The sequence below is a fragment of the Ursus maritimus genome, unplaced genomic scaffold (assembly GCF_017311325.1).
Source record: "Ursus maritimus isolate PB19 unplaced genomic scaffold, ASM1731132v1 scaffold_17, whole genome shotgun sequence".
NCBI classification, from domain to species: domain Eukaryota; kingdom Metazoa; phylum Chordata; class Mammalia; order Carnivora; family Ursidae; genus Ursus; species Ursus maritimus.
This window is the reverse complement of record NW_024424119.1, coordinates 26,046,886-26,061,402: the sequence shown is the minus strand read 5'-3', so window position 1 is coordinate 26,061,402 and position 14,517 is coordinate 26,046,886. Positions and strand designations below refer to the sequence as shown.

The 14,517-nt window shown below is 53.4% G+C and overlaps 1 protein-coding gene across 2 annotated transcripts in view; it reads left to right on the top strand.

Moving 5' to 3' along the window:
* Positions 1–14,043, top strand: part of PAX5 (paired box 5) — a 195,110-nt gene extending 181,067 nt beyond the window's left edge. For both annotated transcript variants that reach the window (XM_040631610.1, XM_040631611.1), the window contains 2 exons: positions 597–683; positions 6,861–14,043. In XM_040631610.1, coding sequence (XP_040487544.1) covers positions 597–683; positions 6,861–6,937 — 164 coding nt within the window. In that variant the 3' untranslated portion in view covers positions 6,938–14,043. The remainder of the gene's footprint in view (positions 1–596; positions 684–6,860) is intronic.
* Positions 14,044–14,517: the final 474 nt, after the last annotated feature.

Genomic DNA, 14,517 nt, shown 5'->3' with positions numbered 1-14,517 from the left:
CCCTCTGGTCTGTCCCTTCATCTCAGCAAAGTCCATCTGCCTTCTCCTGGCATGGACCTGAGAGTCTGTCTCATCCTCCCCATTAGACCAGGGCCCTGGGAGCAGCCCCTTCTGGATTCACAACACAGAGGGCCGGACTAGAGCTGAGGTCACCTTTGGCTTCTCAGTCCGGACCCACTCAGGAAACACATGGGCAGTGGAATTGAAACCACACTGGGGTACTGGAGTGTCTCAGTCAGGGCTGAGAGCCAGGTGGTCTGCAGCTTTGAACTTGGGTCAAGGTCATTTTGTGAGCGACCCTGGGCATCAGTTTTTTCACCTGTAAATTGGTCCAATAACCCCAGGGAACACCTGGCACACGGTAGTTTCATGGTATGCATGTTGGAGGCTGGATTCACTCTCTCTGCTAAGAAAAATGGTACAGGGGGAAATACAATGCGAGTGTTAGCCATCCACCTGGTAAGGATGTGGGCCAGCCTTGCCTTTATCGGTTATGAAAAGTACCTGCAGTTTATGTAAGAGGTAAATGCCACTGGCATTTTCCAAACCTGACCTGACATTCGGTTCCTGTTTCTCTCCCCGCCGACCACATGCAGGGAGTGAGTTTTCCGGGAGCCCCTACAGCCACCCTCAGTATCCCTCGTACAACGACTCCTGGAGGTTCCCCAACCCGGGGCTGCTCGGTGAGTACTGGTGGAAGCCCTGTGGAGCCCCTGGGCCCTCAGCTGCCCCATTAGGACCCTTCTTTGGGCCACGGTCCCTTGACAGCCTGAGGGCTGGTCCCTGAGTGAGGGTGGGTAGCTTGCCTCAGGTGCCTGCTATCTGGGAGTTATGATGAGAGCTTTGGACAGTAAACACCACTCCAGCTCTGCTCGAGCCCTCGTCCCTCCCCCAGATATTTGGGTGGATAAGGGAAAATGGAAGAGAAGGGAAACAGAGGAAAAGGGGCATTGAAGTGACGGGGGGAGTGTAGGAAAAGTGCCTCCCCGAGAGTAACATAGTTCTTAAGAATCGTTGAATCTTCCAGTGAGAAACCTCTAAGAGGCAGCAAGGAGGCCAACTTGGATTGATTGGTAGTGGCTACCTGTCTTGATAGGACTCTGAGGCTTAGTGATCGATTAGTGATGTCTGCTGTGGACATCAGCAGAGCCAGCTCCACTGGGAAATTGATTGCCCTGTGCCTGAAGGCCTTCCAAGTCATGCCGTTCTGAGCTCAGCTGGTACCCAACCTCTACCCAGGCTTCATGCTGGCAGATTATCCATTGCTGGGGCCAGCTTGATCTGTGTACATCATCAAAGATATTTGGGCCACTCCAAAGACCACGCAGGGCTAACTCAGCCCTCAAAAGGCCAAGGAGAGCCTTTTGTTTGTTGAAATGAACTGACATGAAACCAGCTCGTGAGTGATAAAGGGAGCTGAAGGTTCTGGAGCATGAAGCAGGGGCCCAGGGCTCACAGATGTCACTCACCACCTGGGATCGGAGCTGTCCAAGGAGCCTGCACACAGATCCTATCCCAGCAGTCAGCTGAGGAATTCCTACACAGGTCAGGACGAGGCTCAGACACCATCCAGGTTTGTCTGTCCAGCTTAACAAGGCCAGCTTAAGTAAGAGCCTGTTAATCCCTGGATCCTGAATTATTTTTGGACTGGGAAACAGACTTCACCAGAAAAGCAAGAATCTGGTCCCTTCACACTCAAGTTGCCAGGTCATGAGTCTGTGATTAGGTGACAGAGGGCAGACACGTGACAGACACACCATCCCTTCTTGGCTACCACCCTTCCGTGCACTTGGGCCTCAGGCTGCCCAGAGCATTCTGACGTGGCATGCAAAACTTGTGGGTACAATAAAGAACGATGCCAGTTAGTACTCCAGGTCCCTATGCCTGGAGATTTCATTTTATAGAAGACTAGGATCTTACTACCTATGGCCTCCTGGACAGGCTGATCTGTGGACTTCTTTTTTGGTTTTGGTAAAAATCAATTCTAAGTATTTGAACCATGTCTCCACTTACCTAATGCTCTTCCTGAAACAGGCCCTGGTCTCTGAGTTGGCCCAGCCATTAGTCTTAGGAGGCAAAGGCTAACTATGGTCTCCCTGAACCAGAGTCTTTCAGAGGGGTGGGAGCAGAGGGCTGGGTCTGGAGCCCGAGCGGGTGGCAAGGGGATGTTGGGGCTAGGCGGCACCTGAGGCCTTCGCTGCTCATGCTGGAGTGAAGGCAGTTCACGTCCCCAGGTGTTAAGCATGGGCTGTGTGCCTGCTATGGAAAGATGTGGACTCTGTCTCAGGGAGCCTCCAGCTGGGGGTGAGGAGGGCTCAGGCAAGGGTGCTGAGAGGGGCTCAGTGCCTTGAGAGCGACCAGAGCTGGTATGGAGAGGAGGAAGAACCAAAACTCTGTCCATCTAAATGAGTACCTGCTCATTGTGTGGGCGCTGGGCAAAACTCTTCATGTGGGTTACCCTACTTTATCATTTCAACAGCCCAAGGGAGTTCATACTATTATCACTAGTATACAGACGAAGAAGACAGTGAGACTCAGAAAGGGTCATTAACTTACCTGAGGTCACACAGCATGCAGGTGGCAGAATGAGGGCTCAAACTCGGGTTACCCTGACCCTGGCCTCCACAGGAAGCCATTAAGGGGCCTGAATTCTCAGACCATCTATGAGACGAGGACAGCTCTGATCAATTTTTGAAAGCCAGGTTATTGTATTTATCTGTCAGACTTTCATTTGCAAACCACAGAATCCGGGCTGGTTGAAGCAGGAAACCAGTTTATTAAGGGATATTGCAGGCTTCCAGAATCTCCAGGAGGACCAAAGAGATAGGTGTGGCACACACGGCCGGGAATATCACCCCACCACACTCCAGGGCTGCCGCAGCCCTCCTGCTGCTGCCAGCTGGCTCTAGGCTCTCCGCTGCTGCCCTGGCCAGGGTGCGTGAGTGCTGAGGCCGCCGCCACCAGAGCTGGGCGCTCTGCCATCCACTCCTCGGCCCACCCACTTCCTCATGGCGCCCCCTGCCCGATCGAAGCCACATGCAAGAGACTCTAATAGGCAGAGCCCAGGGGACACACTTGTGCCCTAGCAGCAAGGGGAATGGGAGAATGAGTTCATTCAAAGAGGCGGGCCTCATACCACAGGGCGCCCTGCAAACAGGAAAAGTCAAAACAATGTTGGGCGATGACAAACATGAGAAAGGGCCCCACACTTCCCAAGCCTGTGACCTGGGGAATCACAGGTCATCCCCCAATCTGGGCCTCAGTTGCCTCAGGTGTAAAATGAGGATAATTGCCACTGGCCGCTTCGTTCAGGCAGGAGCTGAATGTGACGCTCTCCTGAGGCCCGCAGCCCTGAATAAGCAGCGATCCCGCTTTCCTGAAGATGGGTGAGATGCTACGCTCACTCTGCCACAGTCTTGCAAATAAGTTCCAGGCCCATCACATCTGCCAGATGCCCTTTTGCCAGAGTGTCTTCAAGCCTTTAGCTGAAAGAATCCCACTGGACCAGAGAGGTAGACCGATTAATTCTGGGGAAGGTACCAGGGGGTAGAAAGCTGCTCTGAGGCTCCTTGGTGTTCCTGCTAGATCAGTGGGAGCTGCAGAAACAGGGGAGAACCACTGTGCGCGCGCGCACACACACACACGCACGCAGTCCCCCATGTGCTCACGCCCTCACACACACCACCCGTACCCTGGCCAGCCTGGTTGAGGTCCCCTTCAGAGAAGCCCCACCAAAGCCAGGATGGGCAATGCCGCCCTAGTGAGGCTGCGCACTGACCTCTCAGGAGAACTCCCCTCCCGCTGAGCCGCCTCTGCTGGAGCGGCCTGCATGTTGCCCACACAAGGCCCAGCCAGGGTGCAGTGACCGGCTTGGGGGACACAGAGGCAGGCAGGGTGGGGAAGAAAGCAGTGGTCAATTAGGATGAGAAAGGGTGTGCCTGTGCCACTCTAAGGGGATGAAGGAGTGAGCGGGAGCCTGGAATGACTGTGTCAAGAAGCAAATTGATGATACTGTGAATTAGAGAGGAAAAATGACAGAAGAAAAGGACAAGCTTATTCTAGATGGAGGCTTAATGGGCACCAGAAAGAGTGTTTTGTAAGGTGATGTTTCCATTTCTCACAGTAAACACAAGAATTTTTGATTTTTCGGGACAGGCTGGCCCTGAGATTCGGAGATTAGGCTTTGGGAGGGAAGTGAGTCAGCAGGGGGCAAGAGGTGGCCGGTGGGGAACTCGGGGGACTGAGCTGGATCCTCCAAGGAGCTTACTTCCGTTTGCTGGCCCTCGAGGCCACTTTGTGAGGGCAGCCCCTGCGGCTTTCCCGCTCCCGTGCCGTGCCCAGGCCTGGAGGGGTGTCCCCACCCCCCCCACACACACATTCCTCTCTCCTGGGCTCGTCTGAAGGCAGGATGCAGGGCTGGCACCGCAGATTCTCTGTGGGTGACTGTCCTAATGCTGTCCCCATCCCAGAAGAGAGAGCAGAGGAGCCTGGCTGACAGGCGTCTCTGAGTCAGGGCTTCAACCAGGAAGGTGACAGAGGAGGCAGCAGAAACAGCCATCTCTGGGAACACTCAGGCATGGGATTGGTGTCTCTGCCTTCTGGGACAGCAGGCACAGCGAGGCATTTCCCACTCCTCCTCCGTTGTCATTGCTGCCTGAGCCATACTCCCTCCGGGGGTGGGGCGGGGGCAAACGGAGGAAGTAGTGTGTCTGTTCATTGGGACTGGGTTTGGAGGGCCAGTGGCGTGTGCTAAACTGCCTCCTCCATCCTGCCCTCGAGATTACATACTAGCTGTATGGTCTTGGGGAAGCTACTTAGTCTCCCTGTGCCTCAGCTTCCTCATCTGCTACATGGGGACAATACTAGTTCCTACCTGATGGAATTGTTTTGGAAATGGAAAGAGTNNCTGTAAGTGGCTTAGAAAAGTATATTTCCAAAGCACTTTCACATCCTTTTCTCAAGGTGCCCTTCTATGGCCCCCTTGTGACTCCCTTTTACAGATGAGAAAACTGAGACTCAAGGGAGTGAATCCACTTGTTCAAGGTCACTCAGCCAAGAGTGATAGAGTCCAGGCCTTGGTGCTCAGTGATGGTATCTGAGAGAATCACCAGGGTTGGTTTGGATTTGGCTGGGATTTCAGAATAAATACGAGTCTGCTCCCCCAGGGAATCAAGCAGCTCACTGTGCCCACCCCAAGAGATGCATGGTCCACAGTGGCTACCAGGCCCCCCCCCCACTGTCCACCTGGATAAACACAGCCCCCCAGCATTGGGTAGACAGGCCATGGACCGCACTGCAGTGGGAGGAGTCCTGAATGCGGGCAAGGCTCTGGCACTGAGAGGCCCTGTGGCTTTGGGCATGTGGTTTTGGTTTGCTGAGCCTCGTTTCCTCACCTATAAAATAAGGCAGTGGCCTAGCATCTCTAAGCTGTGTGGTTCTGAGACTCCTGGTCTCCCTGAGCCCCCAGACTCTTTCATCCCTGGGGAGGAGTTCGGGCACAGCATAGGCCTCCTGGAGGCCTTGTCCGAAGCAGGTAGTCCCAGAATGAAGCCTTGAGACAGTGGGAGAAACCCAGTGTGGCCCTTACCCTGGCTCTGTCTGGAGGTCACAGGCAGGAGGGCTCCACCTTGCCCTTCTCTCATGGACTCCCATACCTCAGGCTCCCTATGTCTGTCTCTTCCTGTCCTGCAAACCCAGCCCAACCCACATCCTCCAGGAAACCTGACTCCGCCAGAATCATCTTGCAATCCCTGGAGCTCTTTTCTCAGAGCTCTAATCCCCCTGTGGACTCAACATTGGTCTGTGATATTTGTGATTATTGCCCCTTGCTGTCCCCAATAGAGCCAGAAAAGAAATGAGTGAATGGGCAGGGGTCTTCGCTATTGTTTGTTTCCTCAGTGCAGCTGGGCGCTTACTCATGCAGCCTGGCTGGAAGCACGTGCCGCGTGCCCGGCTGCAGACCGGGGACGGAGGACAGACACCCGGAAGAGCAGAGCCCAGCCCCTGCCCATGTGGGGCCTCCATCCGGGGGTGGGGAGAGCAGTAAAAAGGTGATTGGAGCACCCGGTCCAGGCTGCAGAGGAGGGTGAGCTCAGGGCGGGGGCTTGAGGAAGGAGCATAGGAAGAGGCAGAGAGGCAACAAGAGGAGGATAAAATGAGTTATCTCACCTGCCCTGGAGGTTGAGATGAGACAGGGCATGTGGAAGCAGAGCGGTGCGAGGCAGGAGAAATGCTTCTCCGCGGAACGCTGCTGTTAGCACGAGGGTATCCGAGACCTCTGCAGAGTCTGAGTTCACTGGAGTGTGCTATGTGCGTGGGGTGGGGTGGGAAGCAGCGGTTGTGGGATGGAAATTCCTAGAGGACGGCGGAGCTAGGTCACAAAGTATCCACTGGGCGAACTAAGAAGTGCTACCTTTTCACCCTCTAGGCCGGAAGTTGGCAAACTTGTTCTGTCAAGGGCTGGATGGTGACTATGTTGGGCTTGGCAGGCCATGTGGTCTCAGGTGTGGTATTCAGCTCTGCTGTGGTAGCAGGAGAGCATTCGCAGACAGCACAGAATCAAACAGGCAAGGCCGAGTTCCAGAAAAACGTTATTTACTGAAACGGGCAGCAGGCAGGATTTACCTGAGGGCCCCAGTCTGCCCACCCCTGCTCTAAGTGGGGAGGAGGCCTTGAACTCTTGTGAGCCGGAAGCAACCCTGATTAGGTTTGCAATTTGGGGAATAGACTGGGACAGAGATCTTGGCGGCCTGGGAGGAAGGGGAGGAGGAAGGAAACCCTGGTGGAAAAGGGACCCCAGGTATGGGGTTGCAGGCACAAGGTCATCCTCGAACCTCTGTGCCCTCTTCTGTCTCCCCCAGGCTCCCCGTACTATTACAGCGCCGCGGCCCGAGGAGCTGCCCCGCCTGCAGCCGCCACTGCCTACGACCGTCACTGACCCTCAGAGCCAGGCGGGCGCCAAGCACTTATCACACATATCACTGAGGGTGATAGCCTCTCAGCCCCTCCGAAGACAGCCAGAGGGGCCCAATGAGACCATCCCCCAGCAATCCCCTCTCGCCTGAAACTCTCTCCTGACCTTTTCCTGCCAGAGAGCTGGGGTTCTATGGTAAGGCTGTTGGACTTCTAGACACACGTCCCTTTCTAAGAGTCAATCAGTGAGCTTCTCCCAATAGCAACTGGGTCTCTGCAAAGCCACAGACTTTTCTGCAGACAACGTAGCCCCGGCCTAGCCTGCCAGTCCCCAGCTGTCTGACCATCCACCCGTCTTCCTGCCCCAGGCCTGGGAAGGAGAGCTTGCTTTTGTCACTTCAACAGCACCCGTGTAAATACCTTCTTGCTTTTTTGTGGGCCTGAGGGTCCAACTGAGTGGACTGCCCACCCGTTATGCATCCAATACTCCTGATGTGTCACAGGACATCTTAGACCTGTGTGCAGAGCATCCCCTCCGTCCTGGCTTCCCCCACAGGTGGGCTTGGAGTTGTCCTTGAGACTGAGGATGCCCCCCTCTGGGCCCAGCCTCCTGCTCATTGCTACTTCTTTAACGTCTGGACTAGGAGTCTCATTGGGCTGGTTATGCTTCAAGCTTCCCCCCTGAGACCCCTCCTCAGGAGAATCACGCTGGAGAGATGCCCTGGCTTCTTGACTCTATTTTCCTGGGCCCAGTGCATTGTGAGCAGCTCTTTTCCATATCAAAGGACTCGAAGAGAACAAAGAACTGTCTGGGAGATTCCTCAGCTACGAGTCTAAAGATGCTGTCCAAGGTGCTGACTGCATTGTGGACTTTGAATGCTGGGGCTGGACAGGACCCAGAAGACCGTAGTCTAAGGAGAGGACTCCCAAGCCCCTGGAACCACTGAACTGAACTGAGCTGTGTTTTCTGAGGTGTGCCCAGGCTCATATCACATCGGACACCCACCATGGACATTTCTTCCACTCTCCAGGAAGCCAGAAAGTGGATTCTGGGCAAGCCTGTCCCTGCCATGTAGACAATAATGAACAAAAGGACATTCTTGCACTGAGGACCACAAACACCTACAGCAGTCAGCCAGAACTTCCTGATCGGCCCCTCCCTGTTCTCATGGAGCCTAGTATGCAGCTGGGAATAGAGGTGTTGGGGTGGGAGCAGATGTCTAACTTTGCACAGTGGGTATATACCTATTGATGCAAGGGGTTGTGATGGTCAGGGCCATGGCCAAGGGCCCCAGGAGCCTGGAGGGGAGCTTGGAGAACACACTGGAGGCTGGAGTGGTCAGAAAAAAAACACCTGGGAGGATGCGGGGGTCAGAGGAAGGCCTTCTGGGAGAGGAGCAGGATAGGCAGTGAGGAATTGCTGTGTGAACTGGGAGTGGTTTTGAAATAGGGGTTCCAGGGGCCACTATCTCTTTGCCTGGGGCCTCATTTCCTTCAGTAGTCTCTCTTGCCAACTCAGAACAGCAAGGTGGAGGCCCTATCCCAATCTGGGCTGAATTACAGTGATGACAGTGGACTTCGCCATCTTGTGTGACGGTGTCCCCGATGTTTGCATGTCACCAAGTTGTCAAAGAGCTGGGGCAGAGCAGAGCGTGCACTTGAGGTTAGTGGGCCTGAGAGGTCTTGTCCTGGCCACACCACTTCCTTGCTGTGGGACCTTGGACAAGACCTTCACCTTTCTGAGCCTTGGCTGCCTTGGTACAGCAGGGTCACCTGCAGGGTCATCCCCTAGCTCTTTCCTTGCCTTTCTCTTTCCCAGGATGCTAGGGCTGTAACTGGGTCACTTGGGGGCAGGTCCTCTACTTCTGAGCAAGCATATGGGGTGGGCATCTGAGTCCTGCTAATGTTTGGACCAAGTGGGAAATAAGAACACCCAGAGAGATGGAAATCAGCCTTGAGGAAGATCTAGTTCAGCTCCCCTCTGGGGAAACTGAGGCCCAGTTTGGGGAAGCCCAGGGCGATGCAGGGAAAGAGAACAGACCTCCTCTGTCCACCACCAAGTGTTTTCTCCCCAACAGCCTACAAGGTGGTGGGAGAGAAGAGGAAACGGGGGCTCAACAAGGTGGAGTCCCCAGGCAGTGACTGGCAGAGGTGGGGCTGGGATTCAGCCTCCCGACCCCAGGCACAAAGTGATCCTTCCATCCCCGGGGAGGGAAGTTGACTGGAGTGCGGTGGGAGATCATTCTGGGCCCACTGCCATAGATGGAGTGTCCTGGGGTGTTAGAAGCTACGAGGAAGCCCAGCCACCCAGGGCAGAAGTGGAGCCAGGGGGCTCCCTGCAGGCACACCCACCACCTTGGAACCTGCTGGGCAAAGAAGGGAACCAGCTGGGGGGCAGACCCCACCTCCAGGAACAGGATGAACCAGCTCCCGCCTCCACCTGCCAGGCAAAGTAGGAGAAGGTACATTAGCTGGCCTCTCCTTTCCTCCTTCCCTCCTTCCCTTCCTTCTGCAGGAAGTGGTGAGCTCAGGCCTTTGGCCTCTTGCACCCACACCTTTGGTACTTTTCCCTCCTTGTGGTCTCAGGCTATTGGGAGGTCAGCCTTCCCTGAACCAACTGCCTAAGGCGCACGCTATCCTTCCTCACCGAAGCCCACCCAGCCCCATTCTCTTCCTTCTCTTGCCCTGTGACGAGCACCCTCCATGCTTTCCTCTCTCCCCTGAGGCTCTGCTGGTCTTCAGATTGCATTTGTATTTATTAGACACCCCCCCTATTCCTGGGCTGCCAGGCAGAAGCACAAGAGCGCAAGGATGTACACGCACGTTCTCACACACGTACCTACTCTCCCCAGCTCAGTCTGCGCGCTGCCTGCTGGAACTGCCTGGGAGCTTGGAGAGAAAGGGTCCAAAGGACACAAGCCGTTGAGTAAATGTCAGAGAATTCTGAATGGAAAACACAAGGCCAGGGCTTTCACCAGCATTGTGGCTGGAGGCCTGGGGCACTCCTCCACAGGCCTTCAGCCCTGTGTTCCGGCTCTGACTTTTGGAAAGGACCTTGTGGATTTTATGAAAAAGTTTCATACCATTAGTCTAGCTCCAACCTTGAAAAATCTGATGACATATCAATTCCAATCTCCCTTTCCCAAGGCGCCTTAGTCAGGGTTAGCCCTTTCATAACTCATGTTTGCATGGTGCTTTGCAATCCTCGACCATTCCCTGGGGCCAAGATCACAATACCCAGTTTACAGATGGGAGAACTGAGATTTGCAGCTTGCATGGAAAGACAGAGGGGAGGTGAATTCTCAGATCTTTGGGGCCCATTCTCTCTCCACAGAACTGTGCTCCTGTCATGGGAGCATATGGCTTAGACACACCCTTCAATCTCCTAGAAACCCCCTAGACCCACAATAAGGAAAGAAAGAACAGGGGCCCAGAGGCTGGCCTGACTAAATGGCCTGAGACTTGGTGGCTTTGCTGGTCTACCTTGATTCCCATTAACACCAAACCTGCAAAGTCTTCACCCAGATTCATCCACACTTCTTCCCTGCTGGGTCCTGAGACTCCGAGGGGATCAGAGCGTGTCCAAGACCACACCATTAGGCCTGGCGGGGCATGGACGTGGGCCCGCCTCTGACTCCCAGGGTCTAAGGTTCTGGGGGTTATGAGATGTCCCCTCGCTGTGGCTCAGACTCCAGACCTGTCTGTGACAACATGTAGGCATCCCCCAGCCGGGCCCTGAGGGCGGCCACAAACCTAGGAAACACAGATCTCAATCTCCAGGGCCCAGAACTGCTGCTTCCCTGGTCAGGCAGGTGGAGTCATGCCACTCAGGCAGGGCGTGACACGGCATGCAGGGTGGGACCCGAGACAACCAGAGGGCTGGTTCCAGCCAATGGCATTCAAATGTGAAAGCTTTTAAAATGCTCTTCCAGCCAAAAGAATGTTTTGTGGGCCACATTTGACCCACTGGTCCATAGCTCGTGACCCCCAATTTTTGTCCAGTGCTCCCTTTCTTCTTCACCTCCTTGCCCTTCATTGATGATGGGAACCCAGAGAGATGGGAGATGAGGCCAGTCACTGTCAGGGACAGGCATTCCCAGTCCTTCCTCCCTCCCTCCTCACCCTGGGCTCTTGAAGACCATTTGGACCTTGAAGGTGGGTGGGATAGAACAGTTGGGGGTTGTGGGGGTAGAGGGACTGTTGGCTTTGAGAGGAGGCCAGTGCCGCTGGGGTCTTTTCGTGTGTGTGTGTGTGTGTGTGTGTGTGTGTGTTGGGGGGGGAGGGGACATGCTCCAGATGTGGCCATGGGGCACTGAGGGGTGAAATCCCTTTATGAGAAGTCATAGCCCAGAGCAACTGTCCTGCCTTTGGCAGCCTCTGGCACCAGCTTCCCCACTTCTGGATGACATTTCAGCTAGAATTTAGCTTCAAGCCATGGGGAGCAAATCTTAAAAACAAACCAAGGACTCCTGACAAATACCTAGAAACAAGATATGTCTCAGCACAGCTGCCCCGAGGGTAGAGAAGATTCCAGGCCCCTGGACAGGCCAGGCCCAGGCAGGAGTGGGTGGACCCCCACAGCACTCTGGGCTAGACCAGCTCTGGGTGGCTCCGCTAAGACGCTGGCTCTGCGGCCGCGGCCCTGTCACCCGCCTAGGAGCCTGCCTCTGTGGTTTCCAGGCGCGCGCATCGGTGCTCCTGAAGAATTTATTCCTTTAGTGCTTTTGGCCTCGGAGAGGTCCAAGGCAAGTGCATTTCTTAAAAGGTAACAAAACATTATCGGAAAGTTGGACAGTCAGGCCATGACTCCTACCCTGCAGTCTGCCCCACCTCCCAGCAGCCCCTTCAGCCCCTTGTCCCCTGACGACCCCTTACCTCAGGATTCCCTCTTGCATATTCATGGTGGAGCCACAGTGTTGATCTGTTGATCCGCACTTCCCCACTGTCAGCTCGAGGCTGCGCCTCTGGAGTGGCGGCCAGGTCCCAAGGGGCTGCCGTGGAGGCCTGGAAGCCAGTCCCCGGCCTGCCTGTTCTCCCGAGGAGGGGTCTGCAGCTTCTCTGACGTGGGCTACTTGGCAGGAGCAGCCAGGCACCAGACTTTCTTTCCTTTGCTGGGATTTCTCCACACGGGGGTCCCGTTCCTGGACCACCCCTCACCCTAGGATCAAAGGAGACCTAAGGATCATGTCCCTGCCAATCTAGAGTTTCAGTCCATGTGTTCCCAGGGGTCCTCTTTAGCCCATGTCTGAGTTAGGGGTAAATGTAACCACCGTACAGTAAGTCTAGATATTCTCCTTCCCACGTCTTAGGCCCCTGAGCAGCAAAGGAGAAAATGCAACTCTTTATTTATTGAGGATATAGTAATGAATTCTAAAATGGAGTTGGTCTCAGGTAGTATATTTGGCCTGTGGGCAGGACAAGGCGGGCAGGAATCCCACCTTTCAGCTTTAGACAGCTCCGAGCACCGCTCAGGGAAGGAAGCATGTGAAACAGCAGGAGGCGGGGCAGATGGGGAGTCAGGCCCCCCTTGCCCGACTCTAAGGCCTGGCTGGAGGAGGTCAAGCTGAGCCTCACCCACCCCAACTGCAGGCCCACCCAATCCTGCAACTCTGGCCACCGGGCCACCCTCATCCCCAGAAGCACCATGCATAAGACCACGTCCCTCATCTTCTCTAAAAGCACCATTAAGAACAAGTGATTTTGGATGATGGATTTTTGATTTACAAATGGTGCATTTCCCTTGGAGTGGAACAGAAAGGAAACCACTTAATGGCTCCCTTATTTTCAAGCATGAATACATTTTAATGAAACTATTTTATTGTATTTGAGGAAATGGAGAGTTGAACATTCCAACCAATCAATAGCCAATTAATTGCTATAAAGCTAAAAATAAATAAGTCCTGAGTCTTTTTGAAATGCCCTGCAAAACTCAGAGCCTCCGGATCAGGCCTTCCCCTCCATACGTGTGCACGTGAGTGTGTATGTGCACACACACGCACACACCCCTGCATCTCAGATGTACTTGAAGCTCAGACACAGTGCTGAGTCTCCTCATGCCGATTCTTGCCTGCTCTCCTCACCTTTGGTCAGAGATGGTGAGTAGACCTGGCAGCAGCCCATCCTGGGGCTCAGAAAGAGGCAGGCCCATCCCTGGGCCCCACGCTACCAGCTCAGTGTGGGGTAGAGTGGACAGCGAGGGCCCCCTGGTTGCCCCCACTGCTGGGCCTCCAAGTCTGGGCCACGGGTGGGAATCTGATTTGGGTTTTGCCCTGACTTGCTGGCAGATGCTGCCCTGGTTCTTCACCCTCTAGTGGCCTTTGGACATTGAGTATTTATAGAAATAAATGCAGATTACATTGCAAGTGGAACTCTTTGCCAGGAAGACACATGGATTTAGCTTCTCATTGAGACAGTTGACTTTGTCTTAGGGACAGACCTTCCAGCATCAAAGAAATACATATCTACTGTATCCGCCAAAGTTTGTGATGCCTGCATAGACGCTTACTTGTAAAAAAAAAAAAAATACAAAAAAAAATCCAACAACAAAAAAACAAAACCACAATTGAATTGCCTTTGAAAGTGGGAGATGATCTGTCTCCAACAGATTGAAAAAAAAAATGCTTCTTAAAAATGTGTATGTTTTGTATTCTTTTTTTCTAGTAGAAAATAACTGACTTGAAATATTGGTGTTTTTTTTTTTTCTTAGTGACGTGTGTTGCTTTTGTGTGTAATAATATTTGAATGTAATTACAGCAGTGCCAATTTGCCAAAGATGTCGGACATATTTTTCTTTTGTTGGGAGGAGGGCAGGGGCTGGGGGTGGGACTTGGGAGAAAACAGGGGTGGGATTTTGGTTTAATTTTTTTACCTTTTTTTCCTCTTGTCAAACCTGAAATTTGTGATTTTATTCTAAGTTAAATGGTTGATTGCAACACTTTTATTTTAGATTAGTTGAAGAAACTTGCAATAAGATTGGCGTAGTTCTAATATCTGTGTGTCTTTTCATGAGTGACTGTTACTTGTGAAGAATTGATTTTATGTAACCTTTATGTGAGATAATTATTTGTAAATACTTGCCATAATTTTATTGGTTCCTAAAATAAAAGTAATTTTTTAAGTTCAGAAAAAGAATTTGATTTCGTTTGTCTTTACAACTTCATAGATGGTTTTTGACAACTTTGACAAAGCCATGTGGGGCCGTGGGGAATTTTATTGGCTCTCCTGATGGAATTGGGGTCAAACAGATCCATGCAGCCACAGCAGTGTGGTGCGGTGTCGGACCGTGGCTGGGGCCAGGCAGGAGGGTTCCCGGGCAGGGAAGCTGGCAGCCCATGGGGCTGGGGGTAGCCCCGCCCTGAATTGGACCCCTTGCTCTGATACTCGATAGCTGGAGAACCTCAGTGAGTTCTGTCACTCCACTCATTAGCTCCAAAATGGTCAGTAACACCCACCTCATTTGTTCATTCAACAAATAATGTTTGAGCATCTCCTCTGTCCCCAGCACTGGGGACACAGCAGTGAACAGGGCTAACAAGGACCCCAGTGACATGAAACTCACAATCGAGTGGTTTCTTGTGGGGGTAACGTGAACACACACTGAATGTG